Source organism: Heliangelus exortis, chromosome 3 (genome assembly GCF_036169615.1).
Source record: "Heliangelus exortis chromosome 3, bHelExo1.hap1, whole genome shotgun sequence".
NCBI lineage: Eukaryota > Metazoa > Chordata > Aves > Apodiformes > Trochilidae > Heliangelus > Heliangelus exortis.
The window spans coordinates 51,605,881-51,630,441 of NC_092424.1; the positions used below are offsets into that span (position 1 = coordinate 51,605,881).

Genomic DNA, 24,561 nt, shown 5'->3' on the forward strand with positions numbered 1-24,561 from the left:
TATATAGACACGGAAGACTTTTCATATTTGTATCCTTATTTGCTCCAATGTAATGTCAGTTTTGGTTCTCCAATAGATATGTACTGGCACTGAAGCAGGCACATTCTATAGATCTATCTCAGGGACTTCTGTTGAAGAGGAAGCCACAGAAATAACTTGGCACAGACATCAGAGAAGGAAATTTACAATTTCAGTTCAAAAAGAATGCGTTCTGGGATTTTAGGAGTATTTCTTCCATCAAGTGGTCAGAAATCGAGCATCACACACCTCTCTTGACTGTAACTGCTTTGTTTCAACACTACTCTGAAAGGGAAATATGCAGTATCTTTTATCTATACCTAGAAAATCACAGTAGTCAAGATACATGCGAATGCACATCTTGATTGTTGTGAATATATAAAAATATTTTTACATATTGTGTGTATGATATATACACGTGGAATTTTTTTGCTAGAAGACAGTCAGGAATAGAAACAACCTCTGCTTCTCTTAATTTTCACTGCATTCCTTAGCAAGGCAATTAGCGAGTATACCAGTTTCCAGTATAACTTCTTTAAAAATTGGACAAGATCTCTATAGGCACAACTTGAAGGACGTTTTAAAAAAAGAAAAAAAAAATGGGAAATGCTTCCCGTTACCCCAGTCAAGTGCTACTCTGGCTTCAAAAACCGAGCCGAGAGCTGGTGCGCTTGCTCCTTCACCTCCTGTGAGTCAAGCCCAGCTTTTGACACCTCCGATCCAGCCAGCATTTGCTCAGCCTTGTACAGCAGAGGCCAAGGAGAGAATCGTCTCCTGTAAACACCGCTCGCTAAGATTACACTTAAAAATAAAAAGCCTGCAAAGCTGGGCTTTCATGGAGGTACTTTGGACAAACACATCTTATTCTTTCCTACTTGACAGCCCCGGCGGGTAGAAGTTAGAATTCAGCCCGCGGTAACCACGCAGTGACAATCGAAAAGCTGCTAGGAAAAGAGAAGCGATCTTACTTTCTCCTTGCGCCAGCTTTCCACGATCTCGGCGTCGGTGTGCCGGCTGTCGAGGGGCCCCAGGCTCTGGGCCCAGCCGGACAGCAGACCCCCGAACCGCTGCAGGGCCTCCTCCAGCTGCGCTACCCGCGCCGCGAACTCCCGCTCCGACAGGGCCATCTGGCTCAGCACATCCCGCAGCCTGCTCTGGCTCCGCAGGGCGCTCTCTTCCCACTGCTCCCACTCCGACCGCAAGCTCCGCACCTCTCCCGACAACAGCTGCCGCCCGCCGGCCGCCGTGCTTCGCTCCGCGGCGGGACCCAGCGTCTCCACTCGGCCCAGGCGGCCTTCGCCGGCCTGGCGGGACTCCACCAGCTCCTGCGAGGCGACATTGCCATGGTAACCGGCAGGCCCGCCACCGCCGCCGCCGGGACCGGGTCGGGGGGAGGCAGCGCGGGGAGGGACGGGGGCAGGTCCCGGCGCGGCGAGCAGCGGGCAGGGCAGGGGCGCTGGCGGGGCGGGCAAGGAGGGGTGCGGGCTCTGCATGGAGTGAGCGGCGCGGCTGAAACTTTGCTCGGCTGAGGGAAAAAAAGAGCTCCTGCGGGATTCTGGAAAATACTGTTTAGTCAGTATGCGGAAAACACAAACTTTGCTGCGATCGGTCATGGAAGGAGCGCTGGCGTTTAGCTGCGCGTAAGCAGTTTTAAGAAGACAAGCGTGCTGCTCGGAAAAAGCATTTCACAGCCTACCCATGATCTGTGATGTGCCATAATTGGTTGCACATGTGTCTCTCTTTCTCTCTCTCTCTCTCTTTTTTTTTTTTTTTTTTTTTTTTTTTTTTCTTTTCCCCTCCCAGAAGTCAATTATTTCTACAGTGTCCTATTTCAATCTCATCCTGTTTCAATCTCATACATGCTACAAGAGAAATTTGGAAGTGCTCATTTTAAGAAGATGGAGAATATAAATAACATCCCAGACTGTGTTATTTGTTATTCTCTCCTTTCCTTTCCCATTTTATATATGAGGGGTTTGAGAACAAAGGACACTAAAAATTAACCAAGAGTGTAGAGCAAATCTGTAACTTGATCTTGGGTATCCTGAATCTTCGTCTATAGTCTGGGCACTTGCCCACCGTCCCATTTAGGAGCAAAGTAAAATGCTGCTTGCATGAGTATCTGAAGGTAAACATCAGGCAGGAGCAAAACATGCAGTCTGCTCCAATGTTTCATTCAGAAATATGTTACTTGGTTAGGCAAACACCCAGGAATAGATGCCAGCGGGAGGAGGAGAGTACACACAGGGCAGCAACTCATACATTTCTACTGTGCTTGATGGGAACAATCCTTGCACTGCTCTGTGCATCACCATGTCATGCAAATCAGCAAATTTGTTTCTGACTTTGAGAGAGACAATTCTCTGCTCACAGAGAAAAAATATTCAGGGATGAGGACAAGAGCACTATTCATTATTCAGCTAATCCACATTCTTTGATGCCACTGGGCTTCCACTCTTGCAAATTGTTTCCATGTGTGTAGCTAACTCAGGTCCGATTGTACTTTACTCCATCAGTTTAATATGTGAAGGGAGGTGAAGACAAGCTCACTGAAATGTAATAGCAATTTCAAACATGCAAGGAGCAAGAGCCCACAGCTTTTCAGCTCTGACCTATTTTAGAGCATAGGATCTGAATCTCAAACGAAATTGTTGAAGTTATCTTACGTTGATTTTGGCCAACTTTTTCTGTATAGTTGCTGCGTCTCCAGATGCATCTGACCAGCGATGCAGCTCTTCCTTTGCAGAATGGAGCCAGTCTGTGAATTCATGCACAGCATCAAGGTATAGCAAATGGTCCTTCACAATATCTTCCACTTTCCTCATCTTCTCCTGTCATTTAGATGATAAAAAGAAAAAAAAAAAAAGTGGGTCTAGTGTCCCTGCTTTAGTGCTTTAGGCATGCTCTGGTATAGCATAATGGTCTGAATCTATTGTATCCATTTGGATGCTGCAGAGAGCACAGCTTATAGGAGCAAACCAGTGCTACACTCCACAAGGTTTGGTTTAGGTTGGTCTGGACAGGTGTGTTTTGGAGCAAAGGATGAAGAAGCCTTCTCGAATGTATGCAAAAATGTACTTTAACACATCATTTGGGACCAAATGTATTGTTCAATGGATGACAAAGCTGCAGCTGTGCAATTCTGGCACAATTTTCCCAATATCTCCTGAAGAGGGTCTTATGGGTCACCGATGAGTCCTCCCAGGGAGCAGCATGCCACCAGAAACATAGCTCTTATTTAGAAGCACTAGGTCTCTAGAGATGCTAAGCAGAATCAGAGAGATGTCCTAGATGAGAACCACAGATGAAGACTTCCACTGTTCAAAAGTGCAAATGGTTTTTATGGTGCCCAGTCACATTTTAATTATCAAGCCTTGCAGCCTTGGAAGATGCTTTTGCAGACACAGATATAAGACAGCTTCATGGCTCCATCTGAGATTTTTAATGTAAGCTTAACGTAGGGCCAGCTTAGCTGTATTATGAAAAGGTGAAATCTACTAGATTTGACTTTGTTCTGACTAGAGTAGATTTGGGTTTGTATTCTTGTGAGCTAACACCCAAGAATGTTTTTCAAAAGTAACCAGAAGTGTATTGAGCTAACCAAACAGCTTTTTGCTCTTGCATGCATATTGTAATCTAGATCTAAGTGTCCTTTGACTAGTTTCAAAGTAAACCACTTATGAATTAAACCCCAGTAGTATTTGATTTTAAGTAACTCAACAATCTAATAATACTTTTGAAAATTTTGTAATAGACTCTACAGTTCCTTCTGAAAATTGTCATCATAATTCCTCAGAATGTGTCACAGCAGCTAGCCAGAGCATGCTTACTGGCTAAACAAAGATGACTTAAAGTCAAGCTTCAAAGTTTTAATATCTTAATGCATCTTAAGCAACAATAGAGTAAGAAAATGTCCACATGTGCCTGACTCAAAACAAAATAGATAGCTTCCTAGTGAAGTGTAAGAGCCCCAGGAAAGGCAACCAAACACCCATATTTACTTTGCTCACATTAAAATATATCACCAGTTGAGGAGGAAAGTGGAGGCAAAGTGCTACTTGGTCTCTTCTGGTGACAATGGCTTCTGCCAGAGAAGTCAGTGCTGCTCTCTTCCAAGGGACAGACTGCAGAGCCATCTTTCTTGCTTAAGAAATTAAATTTATCAATGCATATTGTTTTTAGGAGAACACTGCAATGCTCATTTATGGTACTCTTTTCACACTAGTTAAAAAGCATTGGACCAAGAGAATTCAGTAATCTTTGTACTGCTACAGGTTTAGCATCACTGAAAGTAGTTATATAGCACTTAGTCTCTAGAAACCAAGAAGCTTACTATATCAATTAAAAAAAAAAAAAAAAGGAGAGAGCAGAAGTTCATCATATAAACAAGAGTGTATGAATAGATGGTGATAGAACAGATGATATAAATATCTAAGTCCTATTTTTAAAGAAAGAAAGCAGTTACAATAATGTATCCTATCCCACAAATAAATAAATAAAAAAACCCCACAAATCCAAGCCTGCATAATTCCAAATAGTGACTTTCCTTTATCAAGTTTAGTAAGAAATATGCAATGTTTTACTAAGCATAAACATGCACGTTAATATGCTCTATATTTAACACTTTTAATACAGGATAATTTGTTAAATCTTCCATTTATTTTTTTACTTTTGTGATTAATTACCTGCAGGCCATCAGCTGGATTCTCAATACAGGAAAACTCAAATCACACTTCTGTCAGATAACTGGATTTATATACAGTGTTTATCCAGTCTGACAACAGCTTTTTATTATGTGGCCTCTTCCTGATGCAAACTTTCCCATTAGCTGAGAAGGCAGAGATTTGATCTCAGAGCTAGTGTCACTGTCATGATCTGCTTGCAATAATGTCTCAGTGAGTTCACCTATCTTTCCTTAAAAATCAAACCAAATGCCTCTATAGATGTGCAATGCTTAGTGGCTTGAAGCACCACAAAATATGGGCATATATATTTTTGACAGTAGGAGTTCTGACAATGTTTTCTGATCAGGCAGGCATTTCATTCTTACTATTCTAGAGGAGAACAAGTGTTAGGAATGAAGGTGAAAGAATTAGACAAAAAGAAATCTGGAAGAATGCCAGGAATATAACAGTAAATTTGAAACTAGGAATAAAATATATGGCCTTCACTTTTCAAAAATCATAACTGTACCAATTTCAATAACTATTTTACATTCAAGTGAATTTTAGTAAAGTACATCCAACTTTTAGGTTAGACTCAACCATAACAAGCACAGTCTATTCTCAGATTACTAAAAATTATGCAAATCAAAATTTTACCTTATATACAGATGTTTAAACATTTTACTTACTTGAAACGGAGACCTTGGCCTTTGTCTTACCTTGGCTACAGTTGTGATGTCATTAAATTGCATTTTTAGTTCTTCTTGAGCTGCTTCTCCGAAAGAATCATCCTTTGTTTTTTCATAAAGTTCCACAGCCTTTTCACTGAGTTGCTGTAAATCACCAGAGTGATCCTCTATCTCAGAAACAATAGCCTGGAAGTGGTCCAACAGAGCAAACTTCTCCTTCAGACCAATCTGTGGTTCTAAAGGCTGTTCCACTTTATGATCCAGTTTCTCTAACCACTGCTCCAGCTGGTTTTTCCTTTCCAGATATTCATTCCACTGGCTAATGACAGAGTCTAGGCAGCTTACATTAAAAGAAAACATACACAATACAGATGAAAACTTCTGAAATGTCTGAACTAAGTCTGCTTATATCTTAATTGCTACAATGTCTGCATCCATGTATAATATATTTAGAATATGATTTTTCCTCCACCTTGCTTTAGTTTTCTATGTCAACTTACATCCAATTTATTCTGGAATTTCTGTGTTCTCTGGGCTTCCGCATATAACCTGATGCAGCTGCTTCCCTGTTACAGTTTACATGAGCAATTTGTCTGTCTCAGACTAAGGAAAAGCACATTTAAGTGTATATCCAGCAAAGCAAAATACAGAGCATTACTGGCATTTTTTATGATCAGAGTAATAAAATCATAGGATCATGGAATGGTTTGGGGGAATGGAAGGGACCTTAAAGATCATACCAACCCCCTGCCACAGGCAGGGACTTCTCCCACTAGACTGGGTTGTTCAAGGCCCCATGCAACTTGGCCAGGGAGGGGGCATCCACAACTTCTGTGGGCAGCCTGTGCCAGTGTCTCACCACCCTTGTTGTAAAGAATTTCTGTTTAACGTATAACCTAAATCTACCATCTTCCAGTTTAAAGCCATTACCCTACCACTACATGCCCTTATAAAATGTCCCTCCCCAGTTTTCTTGTAGGGCCCCTTCATGTACAGCAGCCTATGAAATTATTGACAACTAAGAGATATTCTAAGCAAGTCTGGGAGAAAAAATAAAACATATACAGAACTCTTTTGAAATGGTAAGAAATGCTATCTTCTGCTAGATATTGTTCCTCCTAGCACATCACCAGATTTCTCTTGTCTTACGGAATGTAACGTAAGTGGCACCACTTTCAGTTCAAAAACTCCGATCTACTTGTATCATGGCTCCTACTATTGAGAACTGATTCTTAGACACCCAAGCAAGATTATCAGTAGTACAGATCTATGCCCTCTCTGATAAAGATCTATTATTTTTATGGTATAGGGAAAACTTGTTTTTCATTAGCCAGCTAAGGCAGTAGGATTATGCAGCAGTCCACCAAGGGTTTGTTTCTATCTGGTAATGACTGGGATGCTGAAACAAGAGAGTGCTTGTAAAATCAACAGATGAAAGCTGCCAGGTTATATGACATCTAGTTTTATGACAGTATTTAAATGTCAGATGTTCTTAAAAGACATTTTAAAAAGATTCAATTTGATAGTAGAAAATAATGCTTTACTTAGGAAGGCGAAATCAGATATACAAATATAAAATCTGGGATAACTGCCTAGGCTTAGTACTGTGAAAAAGGATTTGGAGACAGCAGACAAAATAAGCTTAATTTGCAAGAAAGAGTATTTAGAGTGGATGTGAGGCTTATTTTTTAGTTTTATTTTGATTCTCTCTGATGATGCAACTTTCCTGTCACATACCATAATGAATGGATGTATTCGTGTGTGCTGCAAGCTACCATTCTTTGTAAGCAAATATGGCAGGGTCTGATGTGTGGGGTTTTTTTCAGGGAGTTTTACCTCTGCCAGTTCACTGAGGTGCTGATGATGTCATTCCACATGTCCTTCAATGTCTGTAGCTCTGTTTGTATCACCTTTTGTCCTTCCTCATTGCTGCTTCTAAGTGCTTGTTCTCCTTTGCCAATGGCCATGTTCAGCTTAACTTCACCGTCACCTTTGAGTAAGAGGATCTCCTGTGAGACAAAATAAGTCAAAATATCAAATCCAAACTGCTGATAGGTGAAAGCTGTTATTCTTCCAACAGCAGAAACCATCTTCTCTGAGCTCATTAATCCTTGACACCCATTCCCAGTATCAATTCCTAGACACTTCTTCATCTAAATGCCGGTCCCTTGCTGTGTGCAAGTGACCCACCAGTTTTTCTCACAGCCATACAGATATCTCACTGCACTGGTCATCCTAAAATATTTTTCACATTGCAGGAGATAATGTGTGGGGTCAAGCACTGCACAGAAAGGCAGCACCACAGACCTAGAAGAAAGCTCAAGGAAGCCCATGGTGGGATCTCCTCCACTGATTACCTTCCTAACACTTGTTTATCTAACCTGTTTCTGAAGACCTCCATTGACAGATATATCACTGCCTCTCTCTGTCAATTATTCTAAGGCTATCCTCCATTAGAAAGATTATTTGGACCTGAATGCACATTTTCATAGTTCATTATTTCATATGAAACGCAATACCTGGCACCTGTCTCCATTAAACTTCATCCTGTTTTTACTACTGCACCTCCCAGTTTGTCAAGAACACTTTCCATTCTAATCCTCTCCTTTATAACCATATAGAAAGAAGAAATAATTTAAAAGTATTCTTTTTACATGGCTGTCACCCATACCCAATATTAACCTTATTCATAATCTCTACCTGCATCCTTTACCTGAATTTGTGTCAGTCGCCTCTCTAGCGTGGCTTTGCTACCAACAGTGCTCTCTGATGATGCCAATTTATCTTGAACCTCCTTCACCCACGACCACATACTCTGCAATGCTTCCTCCAAAGCAAGGTGCTCCTGAAGTGCAAGCTGACATGCTCTCAGCTTCTCCTTCACAGCTTTGACCATGTTTTGATAATTGGAGAGATGCTGAGAGGCCAGGCGCACTTCCCTCCCTGCACCGTGGCCTTCTTCATTTAACGTCTGTGCCATTTGAGACAGCTTATCAAAAGATTCCCTGAAATATTGAGACTGAAAATCAGTTTCAGAAAGCATATAGTGCTGTTATAGCAAATATCAGAAATTATAGAGGCTGCTCACCTACTACTCCCCTACCCACCAGTGGCAGAGTTCATAGTTAACAGAAAAAAAAATAGCTGGGAGAGACTGCAAGGAATTATCAGCAATGTTCTAATTAGTATCTTGTGTACAGTGCCACTTTTGCAGAATTGGTGCTCAGAATGATCACACAGAAATCTTCGTGTTGCATATTTAGATTAAAAGCTAACAACTTCTTCCTGGAAGTGTTGAAGTCCAGGTTTGATGTGACTTTGAGCAACTTGGTTTAGTGAGAAATGTCGGTGTCCATGCAGGGGGATTGGAACCAGACGATCTTTAAAGTCCTGTACAGACCAAAACACTCCATGATTCTATGATTAATTTTCTTTTCTGCTCTCAGACTTTCCATTTCTATAGTAACTGCTACCTTTTTGTACCTATTAAAGCTTGTGAGAATATTATAGTCTTTAAGGGTGGGAATGCATGATGAAAAGGTCAGGCCATGCATCCAGGATAAGACGTTTACTCCGGGGTTCAGTACAAGGGTCAGTAAAAGGGATTAAAACTCTTAAGTTTATAGAGCCCCAGTTAAACTCAGTCTGCTGGATCACCCTTCCTGATATCCTATAATTACAGGGAATTTACATCAGACCAAAATGCCTTGCATCAGTCTTAAGGGGATAGGTAGAGACTGGGTGTTTCCTTTTAGCATGCTGTGAGGCTCGAACAACCGTCTACTATTTCTGTTCTATCTTCATAAACCTAATAATAATTTAAAAAATAAAGAATTTGAAATACCACACTGTACTAAAAAAGGCAATTACTTCATCCTCTATTGGCTAAGTCCCAATTCTAGAAGGTTTTCACAGCCAATGTGGATGTTATTTGAGCTCTTTTATAAAGTCAGCTATATTGGAACGTGGATTCTGCTAACCTGGTTTAGATCTGATTGTTGCAGGACAGAAAGAAAATTTAAAAATATTTATTATTATGTCATATTTTACTATTGCTTTCAAAAGTAATATTTTGAAGATTAATTTTACAAACAATATTTTAAAATTTACTTTTTAAGACAATATTTTTCAGTTTCCATTTATTAAGGAAGATAAGCTTTTTGTAATTAAAAAAAATTATCAAATTTTTGCAGTTTGTTTCGAAGTCTACTTTCTGGATGTATCAGGATTCAGCCCCTTTTCACAGAGTATGTTGCAACACCTTTTTCTATCTTTCACAAACACACTTTACCCCCAAAATTTAGAGTGCTTTAGTAGAGGAAAAAGTGAGAGTATTTTAGGGAAAATATTTCATATTACCTTGAATTCAGTAACTCTTCCAGGAACTTTTCCACTTTCTGCACCTCCTTTTTCTTCTCATGAATAAGTTGTTTGCTCTCTCCTAATGCTTCTGTGCTTATTCTTTCTTCCATGTCACGTATCCACAGACCAAGTTTCTTGTGCTGATCTTCAAAACTATAGAAGAGATAAATATTTCTTTAAAATATTTCTCAGGTAAAGTTAGTAAGAAGTTAACTCGGATGTTTCAATATCCACAAGGAAAACAAAGCCAGGTATTAATTTCATGCCACAAGTGTAAGAATTGTACACAAAACAATTCCACAATGACTACTAATCTAAAAATATTCAGCAACCCTCCAAAAATGTCCAGCAAAATCATGGGAACTACAGGGAGAAAAACGCCTCCAAAATTTAAAGTGGCAGTGCTTTTATTTATTATTACATCCAAGAAAGGCAGACAAAGAGAACTTTTTCTGAATCCTTATAATGATTTAGTCCAAGATTACAAAATGGGTAAAACTGTGCTTTTACTCAGTATTGAAACTTACAACAAAGTGAAGGTTGTGCTTTCTGTTTCACCAGAAGGGCACAACTGGAATCTGGAGTGCTCAGAACTCAAGCCAAATTCTGGCCCTAAGTTTGAAAATCTTTTCCATACACGAGAGCACTTCATCTCACCATGCTATTTTACTTGTTATTGCTACACTAACTTTATTTTCAGCTATTTTCAGCTATTTTCAACAATTTTGAACCTAGTTATACCTAAAAGTATCTGAACTCCCAAAATTGCAGCTTTAAGTAAGTCCTAATTTAACTGTGTTTTCTTATCAGCTCCTAAGGAAATATGTCCATCTGGGATGGGACAGGACAGATGCATGCTGCATAAAAAGCATACAATGTTCAAAAACAAGGCCAGAACTTGCATATTCATCACATCTTTTTCTTCCAGAAGACTGCATTTAAATTATTGAGATTCCAGCTGCTGGTACAGGATTGCAAGAGCTACACAGATCTTCCATATAGATGATCCTGACTTTCCATTCTTTAACCGAATCAGCACCCTTGGCTCAACACCAAAGATTGTCTTGTAAGGTCTGTAGCAGAGAATTATATTTTCTCTTAAATAGTGTCCAGAGGCAAAGAATAAATAGGAATAGAATAAGTGGAATATAATAATAATAGAATAATATTATAATAGTAGAATAATTTCAAATTCTGCCCTGTATTTATGCTGCCGAACAGTTCCATGCAGTCCATGTGTGACTACTGGTATTGCTCACCTTCCCAGATGTGAGGCACAAGCTTCCAGGGCCTTCTTATCATTCAGACACCGATTGAGAAATTCCTGGAAGTTCTGGTTGGACTTTGCTATTTGCTCCTGAATATGGCTCACAGATGGTTTGGGTAAGCAAGCATACAGACTTTCTCCTTCCTTGCAGGCAGCATCTAACTTTTTCTGTCCCTCGCTAACAGAATCCAGCACGCTCTGTGTAATGATAGAATGTAGAGTAAATGTGCAAGATTTAATAAATAATGATAAGCAATATTTCTATTAGAAATGGTCACATTTCTGCAACAAGATGAGAGCCATGTCTAGCTATGGAAAAAATTCTAAGCAGGTATTTCCAATAAAATTTTTATTATGTGATGCTATAATTCACAGAACTCCATTTTCCTATGTAGTGCCAAGGTAATCCTTTCTCTCTCTGGATAGTTTATTCATGTCCTAAAGATGTTATGTATGGTGGTTTGCAGCAGGTATCTACTATTTGTGTCCTCTCCCATCAAAAGTAAACATAGAAAAGCTTTGACATATCAGAGTCAATTTGAAAGACTAGCAATAGTGTAAGAAAAAAATAAGAAAAGGAAAAGAAGAGAAAGAAGGCAAAAACCCCCAAACAAACAAACAAAAAATCCACAAAAAAACCCCAAGCAAACAGAAAAACAGGAATAGCGTAGTTACTCATAAATCTTCCAGGAATTCTGCTCTCTCACCCAGTGAATACAGTCACCACTCTGTTCCCTCTATAGTACATAGTGCTGTCTTGAACTATTCTTATTTTTTTTTTCTTTGGAAACAAACAACATATACAATAGCATCTACACAGTATTTTAGATATATGATTTGCTACATATGGTTTAATTGCTCATTACTGTTTTTTTTAATTTATTAATTATACCTGCAATTCATGTAGCTTTGCTTCTATGGCTTTGCTGTCTCCAGACCTGTCAGATGTTTCTTTTACCGCAGCCTTCACGCCAGAAAACCATTCCTGGAATTCTTGCATAGAATCTTATTTAATAAAAGAACAGAGAAGAAAAATTATTTTTTTTTTTACAAAGCATCATTATCCACAATACTATACAGCAATCTTAAACAATTCTTTTATCCTTCAGGAGCAGTGTGCTAAAGCTAGCAGGATGTGTCTCATTGCCTTCAATGACCTTGGAAGTGGTATTAATTTCACAAAAAGTTAGATTTTTCTGCTCTACACATCCAAATTCAAATAGTCACACAAGGTTTGTCTTTATAGGCCATGGGAAAAGACAGGCACTTTCAGTCTATGATAAATCGCAGTTTAATGTTATATACTAAGATATTAATATAGATATTATCTAAGATTTAAATTGCCTGCTTCTCTCCTCTGACCATCCAGGAAGCACTTCAGATGGGGTCTTTTACATTATAATCATCTCAATATGGTTATGTACATCTCTTTACGATAAACATATGGAGTGTATTCATGCAATACTGTATATACTAAGAGTGAAGAAAGGTGGAGCTTAGCTTGCCTTTCATGCATATGACATATTTAAAGTTGAATTCTGTTTTTGTAAAATATGTTTTTCATAGTAGTTATCAAATGAATGGTAACAAGAGTTTCTGGATGGCTTCATAGGAAAATAAAATTATAATTGCAAGTGAAATCACTGGAAACTCTGGCAGACTCCAGAACGATTCATGGCTGTGGGCTAACAGCTCATATTAACAAGCCTGAAGACTCACGGAGGAAATGTTTTTCCAAGGACTCTTGCATGCTGGCCTGTGTTCTGGAACAGAGGTGATTCACAGCCTCATACTTCTTTAGTAAGGAAGTGACAGTGCCACCAAGACTTTCCAGCTCTACGGAATGGTATTTGCGACAGAGGCTGTTGAGGTTCTCACAGGTTGAATCAATGCTGCTCTGCTGAAGCTGAAGGTCTTTTTGTATCTCCTGAAAACACGGTTACACACAAATATGAAATTTTTTTTTTTTAAAAAAGACCCCTCTCTTTTTCTCAAGCATTCCTGCTCCTTCTATATTCTCTTTCCTCCTGTGGGCTACTGCAAGTTCTAGACTCAATGAAGGGAAGAAGCACTGGACCGTATTTCCTGAATTTTCCAAGAATCCTTGAAACTGAAGAGTCATCACAGAAATGTGAAAAAATATGTTTCTCATTGTTTGCCACTCTGTTAATAAATATCTAAATTTCAAGGCATATTGAATAAAAATGGTTATTTTCAGCAAAGGCTGAAGATTTGTGTGAGATATGATATGACACTGGTATTTGGTGGGACTTCTCGCAGAAAGGGAATTTTCATCTGACTAGAGAGGAACATTTTTGTTAGAAAATTAAATTTGAATTGGCTAGTATATCAACATAAACTTGTGTTCATGCTGAAAAATATCTCCATGTGGTTTGTCACGGTATGATGTGTGTAATTGTATGCAATCCAGAGAGCTTTAGGATGTAGATAAAATAATTCTTATTCTAGAGGAAGGAGGACTTCTGAGGTAGAACTTTGTGACAAAATTGAATTTAATCTGGAGTCTTTTACTGTGATGAGTTATAAGTTCATGATTTATATTGCAAGGTAGTCAGTGGACTCAAGCATACCGGCCTAATGACTTAGGAGTTTGATACCATTCTAGCAGCTGTATGGGAGATATCTTTTTATCTTATTAAAACAAATCATAACCTGTAACAAAAACCTTGATAAAACCTAAAAATTGCTGCATAAGAAAAAGCTTATTAATGTTCTTCAGCACCAACCTTCACTTTATTTAGAGACTCAGGATCCAAGTTAGGTGCACAGCATAACAGTGTCTCTTCCAGCTTTGTTAACCAGTCTGTCATCTCATCAATGCTCTTCTGCAACTGTGTCTTCTGAGTACTGAAATCCTTAAGTGTCTCTTTTGCTGTCTCTGACATTTCTTTGGTGTGTTCTAACTTCTGCCTCAAATCTGATTCTATAAACTAAAATAAAAAGGTAATAAAACCTTTATTATGGTGAATTTTTGCAGTCTTTAAACCTGTAACTAAAGATTTTTACATAAATTAAAAAATGGCAACCATTCAGGAATAAGTATTTGATGTACAGTAATCCAAAGAAGACCTACTTATAAAAAGCTGGACTGTGAACTGTTGAAGTTATTATCCACTTCTGAAAAATAAAGCAGTTGATCTTCCTTTGATAATTTACCATATGTACCAAATATAACCTAAGCACGACTAGCTTCATAAAAAGAAACATGAACTGGTGATGTTTAAAAGCACTGAAGCTAAAGTGCCTCGGTATAAGGCAAATTGAAATTAAAGGCAGTACACAATAAGGTTAAAATGTTGCCCATTAACCTTTTCAAAGACAGAATTATGTGGAATTATAGTGGATGTTAGCTGTGTGCATATTACTAATAACAAGTAAATAGAATCAATCATACTAGGGTACTATGTATAATTAAGCAGTTACTGAAAATTCTATTAACTATTTTTCTATGTTCTCAGGATATGAGCTGGTCCTGCTGCAGTTAATTTATTTGGTATTTGAATGTTGGCAAATAATTTGGGAATAAATGTTCAGCTTGTAAGACTCAAATTTGCATTTATGTATCAACTACACTTATTTTTTTAGCTAATTTAATATCTTTATTGTATTTCTCTTTTCTTTTTTTGGTTAACAATGCTACTGTGCAAAACAATTGGCTCTAAGGTTCATTCTATAACTGATCAGATATTTATTACAAAAATACAATTAAATCTGAATTTTCTGAACCACTAACATACAGGAAACAATTTGGTAGAACATAAATTCTTCCATACAATTTGCACATCCTTATACTATAGGGTTCTTAATCCAAATCTGCTTGGTAATTCAGGATTCTTTGTAGGCCAGTATTTGAACAAGGCTTGAGAAATACATGAAGTTCCACTAAAATCCCATAGATGTTTTTTAAATAAATATCTATTGAGATATTTACCTGTCTGTGGAAATCACAAAAGTCATTATGTTTTCAAACTTCCATCACTGAAAGGGAATAATCTCATACCAATTTCTCTTTGAAATCAAACATCCAAACCAGTAATACTTTTGGTTTGAATGTGCCCTAGAACATAAAAAATAAGGACGTAGCCAATAAAAACAGCTAACCTGAAGTGATTGTATTCTATCCATCTCTTGAACCACCCAGTTCAAGACACTAATTCCAGTCCACTGAAGAATACTTTTGGTTTGGTGAAGCAAATTAACATATTTTACTACATTATAAATTCTTTCAAAGAAGCAAACTATGCTCATATGTATGATGTCACCTAATGTGCAGAGAGTATAATCTGTCTCATGTCTGATCAGCAACCTTATTAACTATTTTCTTGATTTTGCTTCAGTAAAAAAAATACTTCTTCAACTCTTATGTTGAATTAATTATTGCAGAAAAAAAGCAAAGTTGGCTAAACAAATATGAACAAAGTATAGTTACAATACATATAAATAGTGCTGTATCTGTCACCTTAAAAGAAAAAGGCAGTAGAAGAGAAAAATTTCAGGAGGATTTTCCTCTAAGTCATATGAGCACAATCTGTCATTACCAATATCTTTATTTTACCTGGAGATCTGCAGGAGGCTCTTGACTATTGGTCAGTTCTTTGAGATCTGAAATTTTGGAACTAAGCTGCTCCAACTTCAGTTCTTTATCCTTGACTTCAGACTGTAAAAGAGGTATGGTCAGTCTCATACCAAACTACAAAAAGACTTTAGACTTTCAGAAGGATGCTTAATCAATTGTAAAAAAGGAAGAATATAAACAAAGCTTAGCATCCAGAGGGAAAACACTGTTGTTCTATTAGTTGTATTCTCTAAAAAGCTCCCATTCCTTTTCCTTTATTAGACTCAATTCTGAGACTTTCTTCCCCTCCATTTAGAAAAAAACCACACACATTTTTTAGCATATAAAATGAACTAATAGCTTTAGTTTCTTGAAACTGGCTGAAGAAAGATGGGTATGTCATTGTTTATTCAACTGGAAAAATCTACTGTGGTTTTTAGGTTCAACTTAATGGAATGCAGAGCATAATACATGTGCTCTCTGTTTTTTATTACAAGGAAGTGAGCTTTTGGAAAAAAAATTAGACTCAAATATTTAACACAAAAGGGAATTCAAACTTGCTGCTATACATGCACTGCATTTCTGGACCTTGTATTATGTTCATATAAATCCAGGATAAAAAGAAATATTCAACTTATTAAAACTAATAGCACAGTAAGAGAGAAAAATTTAATTTCTATAACTGCAGTTGTAAAATATGAGGCAAGTGTTTGGTGTGAATCCGATTACCCAAACTTTCTTTTCTAAAAAATTCAAAGGCTAGACAGTGGATTTCAGGATTAAATTACTGCACTTAACATATGCCCTGAATGACAGAAATTCAGGTGGTCCCAGAATAATCCTCAGGGCTTTTTTTGGTCTAGGGAAGGTATATTAGGTGACTGATCAAGAAAAGAACCAGTGGTGTGGACCAAGGAAAAAGCACTATGATTATTTCTGTCCAGGCCCATCTATTTCTGATTGCTGAAATGGCAGGACTTTTCTGTCAGGGAACAGCCTTTTCTCTTACCTTTGGAAAAGAGAATGCAAAGGAAGTGTTACAGCCTATGCATCCAGTGCCTGCAAATGCACTTAGAGGGCTCATGACATCTGCTCTTCTGGCTCTCCTGTGGATCAGGTACACCCATGGCTTGGGTACTGGCTCCATTTACTCCAAATCAGCTTTGATACTGACAAATTTTGGCAGTCTGATTGCTATACTAGTCAAAAAGGTAGTCTTAAGCAAAATAATTATTTAGCACCATTTTATAGTCTATCATACTACTTGCGTATGTTCACTGTGCATCTTCTAAAAGTCATAATTAAATGCAAACGGAGTAGAATATGGCTCATTCTATGGCTGATCTGATGTATATTCTAAGTCAATAGATAGTACAGTGCATCCTGAACACTAGCTAGATTCCTTAAGCAGTTTAATACTACTCAGAAATTAAAGACATCATCTTACTGAAATTGCTTGAACCTAACAGCCCAGTATATCTTTTATTGCCTGGAGGATCTACCTTAAGATTTTGAAACTACTAAATTTTTTCTTAACTTTAGATGCAGTTATCTAAAATTTCCATCATTTTCTATTGAAACAGGGTTTAGTCCAGTGCCATGCTTTTTCAAATTTTTGTGCTTGTAAGAACACACTGCCATGGATTTCTAGAGCCAAAATAACTACAGATTTTGTAAGAGATGTGTCATTATTGTTTCTGTCAGAAGCAAAAAGCCTGAAAACAACCATAATGCTGCTGGATAGCCATTGGGTTAGTGGTACCACTACTTGAAGAGGGGTTTCAGTGATCTACAGCAGCACAGCCCTGTCACTTGGGATTTTTGTCCAGAATAAGCACCTGGAAGTCTTTCAGGAGAACCTCCATTCTCTGACTATTACTCAAGTTGCTGATTCCTTCATTCAGCTGAGAAATGCACTTATTGCACCATCCATCCATTTCATCTCCAGTTTTCAGGATGTCATCCCATAGAGACAGGCTTAGACTCAGCTGGTCAATGTTACTTTCAATTCTTTCAGACACCTATTAGGAGAGGAGAATATATCAATATCATTCACAAATCAGTTTTATATTGCTTTGTTTTTCACTTAGTTGTAAGAGAAATAATTAGTAAGCCCAAGTGAAATAGTTTTCTTATAGTTAGGTCTAAGTTTTGAATTCTGATTTCAGTTTAGTTACCCAAATAATAAAAACAAAAAACCATATACGAGTGTTTCTTAAAAAAATCTGTATTTGTTATTGAGTAACAGTTTTATTTTTAAATAAATTTTATCTTTTAATACTGCTCCATTTTTCTTACATAATGTAAAGCAGTATTAATTTGAAAATGTAAAATATTAACTTCTATATTTTGTTACTTGCTATAATGTTGTCTTTCTCAACATATTCACATCTTTTATGGTGTAGCCAAAAATAATATACTGCCTAACTTATTTAGTCCAATTTATTTTATTGAAGTGATACTGGCAGACAATAGGGGAGAATCCAATCCAAAATTATAGTCAGAAGTGTGCACTGAGCAAATTTATACCAGTAACATTCACACATTGTTTTAAGACATAATTTTAAATATATGAAATACATTTCACAACTTTGTATGTACAATGGATGCCAAATCACTCTGATTAACCCTTTGAGATATACTTCAAACTAAATTTAACTAAACAATTGCACTCTAAGATCCTAAGAAAATAATAAAACTGTAACCCTAGCCTAACCCTAGACTTAAAAACTATACTCAGTGTATAAATACCAGATTCTTACATCTAGCCATTTGTCCACTGTACAGTTCATATCTGTTTTTATGGCAGAGGGGTCACAGTTCTGCACCCTTTTCAGTTCTGCTAACAAATGTTTTCCTTTATTGGTGAAAGCGTCCAGGTCTTTTTGTTTATCACTCAGATCGTTCTTGGCAGCTTCATGCTGTGGAAATAAATAATTGTTTGTTTAATGCAGCCTTGTAGAAAGAAAGAAAAATCCAGTTCTCCAGGCACCCAAACTTATGCCTATAGTATATGCCATGCATGGGATCATTCTCAATCAGAAGATCATAAAATATTTAACTATGCCACAAAATACAGAGGAACTGATATGGTTTTCTCATGAGGATAATCAAATAGTATGACTGTTCTTATAAATAAAGCACAAAGGTGAAAATAATAAATTCTGTATATTTCCCACTTGGTGATCAGCTATCTTTAGGATTTAAGACAATTTTTAAAGTATTATTCTTTTTATTCTTCTGATTCCACATGTCTAAAATTGAATATCAAGAGTCCATCATTATCTACCTAGTATCTAAAATCAGTCCTGGAATTACAGCAGAGGAAACAGAGGGTGTTGCAAACAAAATGTAGAATTGTAAATCCTGCCACTCATAGATACTCAAGGAAAACAAAAATACAAATATGTTCAGAAGGGAATTAGACAAAATCTTCAGGGCTACTAAATTTGCAATTCTAAGAATAGGGCAATTTTTAAAACACTGTCACTGAAGAAGTGACAACACACTGAGAAACAATCACAGTGAGCATCTTGTTTTTTCTTTAACAAGCAGTGCAGGTGAGATAAGCTACTGGATGCAGTATAGCCCTGTAGCCACACCAACTTTGATATGGTATGGAAAAATACTTCTTGTGCTTTCACTCTTTCAGGTCTAGCTGTGGCTACTGTTGTAGCAGGGAATTCTCCACAGCCCAAGGTTCACATTCAGGAGAAGAATCATACAGAATTACACGAATTTCTTTGTTAGACTGGTGAGCTCTGTTCTGGCTTTCAGTTCTATTTACTAGTAGTTCCATCTATTAAAAGGAGGTCATAAAAAGGCACAATCTTGAATGAGGTTTATAAAGATCTGAAAGAAGAGCTTTTTATGAAGAACTGAACCTATTCAGTTCCAAATGAATTTCCAAATTAAATTACCCTCTGCATGAACATCAAGATGAAATATTTTAACTGTTTTTCAGGAGAGGCAGTTGGATAGCAGAATTTAGAATTTTAGAAATACAATCCTGTGAAATTAATGAAATGAAGGGATACAAATTCCTTATCTCTGCTCAGTGGCCACTATTAATATTGTGCCTCATGACATAAGCTGTGTTATAGAAAGAGACAAACAAGAATTATACACATAGAGAAATACGTGCAATAATTATATTTTTTCCATTCAAAAATTACCCAATATGGAAAAATATTGAAGTTTGTTGACAGGAAATACACTCTCATACTATGATAGGAATATAGACTCAAGTAATTTTAAATATAATTATGTTTTCCATATAAATAAACATTTTGCATTTCTAGGTGTTAAAATTATTGCTGGCAACAATAAAATGCAAATGAATACATTTCACAAAAAAATGCTGAAATTCTCCTTATCAGAATCAGTAAAATTTAAACCTTAAAAGTGAGTGTGACAAGACTGAACAGAAAATTCAAGGAACTTTAGACAAAGATCAAGAGCACCCTGAAAACAGAAAAACCCATCTAAAGCAAAGATAATTTAAATCCTTCAAATGACAATATGTTTAATTACCTTTGATAAAGTTCTCCTGACATCATCATGATCTTTCCAAATGGATTTGATCACGGAAGCAGTGTCAGCATTGTCTATGACTTTCATTACTGTTGACTTCAAGCTCTGATATTCCTTCATCAGATCAATAAGAATACAGGACTGCTCCTTTCTGTAATGTGATAAAAACACATTAAGACCATTTGCATGTTTCTAACAGAAAAAATGTGATGTAGCAATTCACCATGGGAAAATCAGGATGCAGTGCTAAGCATGCTTTGGTCAGCCAAGGAAATATTAATATTTAGGTTTTACAACCACTGTGGGCCAACACATCGCAAAACATCCCACAGAAGAGACTGTACCAATCACAATCTCATATACAGATATTGAAGCAACTGACTTGAGCAGAAAGAAGACTGAAGCTGGAATTCAAGCTTCTCTCATCCTGAGTCTCGCATCTTATTGACTGGAAACCACACTATAATGATGCTGGCACTCAGAGCTCATTTTTTTTGTTCCTTCAATATGGATTATTTGGGGTGGGGGTAAAAAGAAGCATAAGTAAAAACTAGGGAATGCAAAATAGGTCTGACTATCCTGTCCTCTGGTTATCAGGTGCGTGCTTTTAGGTCTAGAACTATTTTGTTTCTGCACCTACATATAATTTATGTATATTGAGAGTTATGCAGCACAAAATCAATCTAGCACTTAATTTTACACTAGGCAATTCAAAAAAGACTAAGTTTTCTTTAAAGATTACAAGGAGGTAGCTGAGACAAAGAAAAGGGCAAGATGAAATTTGCTTCAGTTCCTTTATCAGCTTTCATTCTTATACAAAACTATCTTCTATCACTGGTCATACACTAATAGTTGTTATGAGCCTGGTCCCTTGAGCAGACAGAATGATTTAAATCTAAGAATGAGGGCACTGAATATAGTGTCAGAAACACATCCAACAGAGAAGGAAAGTGCATGCTAGAAAGAGAGTATGTGCTAGCTGGGGTGACAGTGAAATCTCAATGGAAATTTGTCTTTCCAAATTTCCATGCCCAAGTATATATACAAGCACTGTCCTGAGGACCTATCTGTGACTTTGTTAATTGTGTAATGGCAATGGGTATAATAAACTTGGTTGATCCTGTTTTATCTCATACTCAGTATTTAACACACAAGTCCCCTTTTTAATTTAGATTAATATGGTAAGAGGATACTAAATTTAAATAACTGGGTCTCTCTCCTCCACTGGAAAACCCCTCTTCTTTCTCACTCTAAGTCTAAATCTACTTACTTTTCATGTATAGCTTTCTTGGTATCCTGCCACAGAGAATCCAAGCAATTTATCTCTTTGTCAATCTCAGGAGCAAGTGTAATGTCTTTTTGGGCTATTAGTTTTGCTTTATCCATGAGCCACTGGAGTTCATGCTGGTGAGAATTCAGTTCTTCATCTAACTGGTTAAAGATCCTCAATCTGCAAGTTAAAAGGCAGGTTTCAAAATTACTTATCTTCACTTTTTTTTTTTTTTTTTTTTTTTTTTTTTCCAGGAGAAAAGAGGAGAAAAGTGTTAAGCAGTTGTAAGAATTACTGTGCATAAAGTTCTCTTTTTATAACATTTTCTACAATAACTTCAGGAAACAAAGTGTTATCTGGATTTTCTTCTGCTCCAACTAGGCTCAGATTGTGATTTTTTTGACACATATACAGCTATCCAATTATGTAGGTTTACTTATACCTTCACCTCAACAATGGCTAGGAAATACACTCAAACATTTATATTAATACCTAATTATAGTAAGTGTTTTCAATTTCTTCAGTGCATTTACAGTCTTCAGTCTGGTAAGAATAGAGATACTGATATTATATTGGATTTGTAGTAGCTGTTTGGGTATTGGATTGATTTGGACAAAATAAACTTCTGAGACAAAGATTCTCTTGACTGTTCTTTCAATATAAAAGATAAGTGAGACTTGCTTAGTGTTCTGTTCCTGTTGTACCTCTATGCAAACAGCTCACTTATAAAGTCCTGTTAAGTAGATCTATGGACTACATGTATATGCCTGGCAAGAGATTTGGTATCCAGGCAGAAAACTCAAATGTCCCAAGTACAGTACAAGCAACTGAAGTACCAATCTCAAGAGGTAATATTGCTTTTACCTTTGCTGGAGGGCTTGCAGTGTTACCTCCTTCAGGCCCTCCTTGTCAGCCTTTTCTTCAGTGTCTTCAAGACTCTTCAGCAGCTGTTCTTTACGTTCCATGAAGGATCTTTGCAAGGCTCCAAGAGCTTGTGCCTCACTCTGTTTGGTTCCCAGCAGGCTTTGAACTGCCTCAAGTTCCAAGCACAGATTATCCACCACAGCCCTGCAGGAGGTCCTCTGCTCAGAAATGCTGTGTTTTAGATGATACTGGGCCTTGGTAAGGGAACCATCCAAACTGATGGCAACAGATTCCAGCTTGTGAAGATCTTGAATAACAACATTGAGTTTATTCTCCAGTAACTCAGATTTGGCTTTATCCATATTTTCTGTTTTCTCCACTGTCTGCCTCAGCTGGTGGAGCACTCCTGATGCAGCACTATGGAGCTCCAGGAATACTCGCAGCTGATCCAGAGCCTCTTGCCTTTGGCAAGTTATTTGACTTGCCTCCTGGAACATCTGAAAGCAATCTTCAGTCTTTCCCTGCAATGTTTGCTGGTCCTCTGGGCAGCTGAAAGAACACAATTTATCTACATGTTCCTTCAGACTTTGTAACTGCTGTTTCTTACTTTCAACTTCCATTGAGTGATTCTATGGGAAAGAAAATAAGGCTGGGTTTCTTCTTCCAATCCAAAGTTCAGAAAACATTTTATTACTAAACTTACAAGCAAACCAAGTAGTACGGAGGTGTTTTCAGTAAGAACAGGTCAGCATTACAATTTTGCTTTGAACTGGTCAAGTAACAGCAATCTACACATGCCTGCAACAGCATAGTGGTTTTCAAACAAATAAATTACCTCATGCTAGTTTTAGATTAATATTTAGCTGAATGCAGTGTACAGTTTTTCTGTCTGTAATATGTACATCCAGAAGTTTACCTTATTGTGAGATGCAGCTAGCTGTTGATCAGCTGTGTTTATCTCTGAAGTGGCTTGGAGTTCTGCAAGAAACTTCTTAATCCAGTCTGAAAAGCTGAGCAGAAGCTCATCAAACTGCCTGTGCTCCTCAACAAGAGATTGAAGGAAGCTGATCCTATAAGATGTCAGATGTAAATATGAAAGTGCTTGATGTAAATTAATCAATTGCCATAATAAAAACCACCATTAAAATCAATGCAGGTGGAAAGAAAGAAGGATATCTTAATCACAAATGTGATGACTGCTGTGTTGATTTCTTAACAGAAATAACACGTGAGAGCACCACTTTGGCTCTCTTCTATTTCCACTGTTTTATTTATATCATCTGTTAGAAATGTCCCTAATAATCAAAACTCTTCAACTTTTCTTCATTAGGGTGACACCAGAAAAGAGAACAATATTGATGGAAGCTAAACTTCAATTTTCAGATACAACAGTTCTGTTTGCCTGTCAGCTGGAACATCACGTGGAAGGTGAGAGTCTCATGAATTTAGGCAGGGACTGAGTAGCTGTATGCTCTACATCCACTGAAGTAAGTCAGGGTCAATTGTACACAAAGGAACACAATTCAGAGGAATGTGTCCAGAAGAGTACTCAGCACCTAGCAGAACTAAACTTCTAAATCTTGAACTTAAAAAAAGGCCTTGTAATTCACCTTCCCATTTCTCTTGGAACTTTTTCTATGTAATTTTCAACATGAAATGCTGTAATATAATGAAGACCGTTATATTATGAAACAATCGTATTGAGAAAGTGCCAGGATGATGTTATTGAGCAGAGTGTATTATTTAAGCTTCTTTATAAATAGTAAAATGTGTATGTCCAGCAAAACGGTTGAATTATAAATATATGATAACACACAGTTTCAAAAAAAAGGGAGGCAGTATTCCTGAGCCTAACATGAGCCAGAAGCCATGTTAGAAGCCATATACTGTAAAAAATACTGTAAATATTTTAGGATTGGGATTTCTCATCTAGATATTGGTGACTCCCATTTAAGATGTAAAATACATTCTGAAGCACAAACCTTTTATCAGCAGTTTGTGGTAAAGCTTTCCACCTCTTATCCAGATCTTCAAATCTTTCTTTTATTGCTTTCACACACTGTTCTGAAGCTGTTGGGAATAGTGACTCATTTAACTGTAACAGCCTCGCATAGACTGAAGCGTGGAACCCAATCTCTGCTCGCAAATCCTGACAAAACAATGGAATGTACAGCCTTTAAATTAAATATGGCATTATATTTTGCAAAATAACAATCATAATGAAATATCAGATAGGGATTTCAAGTACAATGCTTTGAGAGAAGTGAATGAGGACAGTCAAATCCTTTCAGGAAATGAGTCTATTAGGACAAGCAGAT

At 37.2% G+C, this 24,561-nt stretch overlaps 1 protein-coding gene across 2 annotated transcripts in view; it reads right to left on the reverse strand.

Annotated features, from left to right (window-relative positions):
* Positions 1-24,561, reverse strand: part of SYNE1 (spectrin repeat containing nuclear envelope protein 1) — a 299,972-nt gene that overhangs the window by 154,008 nt on the left and 121,403 nt on the right. For both annotated transcript variants that reach the window (XM_071740591.1, XM_071740590.1), the window contains 18 exons: positions 24,226-24,392; positions 23,160-23,313; positions 22,244-22,872; positions 21,380-21,559; positions 20,110-20,260; positions 18,339-18,497; positions 17,415-17,597; positions 15,577-15,678; positions 13,748-13,951; positions 12,720-12,927; positions 11,893-12,005; positions 10,993-11,198; positions 9,731-9,886; positions 8,085-8,376; positions 7,208-7,380; positions 5,402-5,711; positions 2,685-2,849; positions 987-1,343 (listed from right to left, as the gene is read on the reverse strand). In XM_071740591.1, coding sequence (XP_071596692.1) covers positions 987-1,343; positions 2,685-2,849; positions 5,402-5,711; positions 7,208-7,380; positions 8,085-8,376; positions 9,731-9,886; positions 10,993-11,198; positions 11,893-12,005; positions 12,720-12,927; positions 13,748-13,951; positions 15,577-15,678; positions 17,415-17,597; positions 18,339-18,497; positions 20,110-20,260; positions 21,380-21,559; positions 22,244-22,872; positions 23,160-23,313; positions 24,226-24,392 — 3,909 coding nt within the window. The remainder of the gene's footprint in view (positions 1-986; positions 1,344-2,684; positions 2,850-5,401; positions 5,712-7,207; positions 7,381-8,084; positions 8,377-9,730; positions 9,887-10,992; positions 11,199-11,892; positions 12,006-12,719; positions 12,928-13,747; positions 13,952-15,576; positions 15,679-17,414; positions 17,598-18,338; positions 18,498-20,109; positions 20,261-21,379; positions 21,560-22,243; positions 22,873-23,159; positions 23,314-24,225; positions 24,393-24,561) is intronic.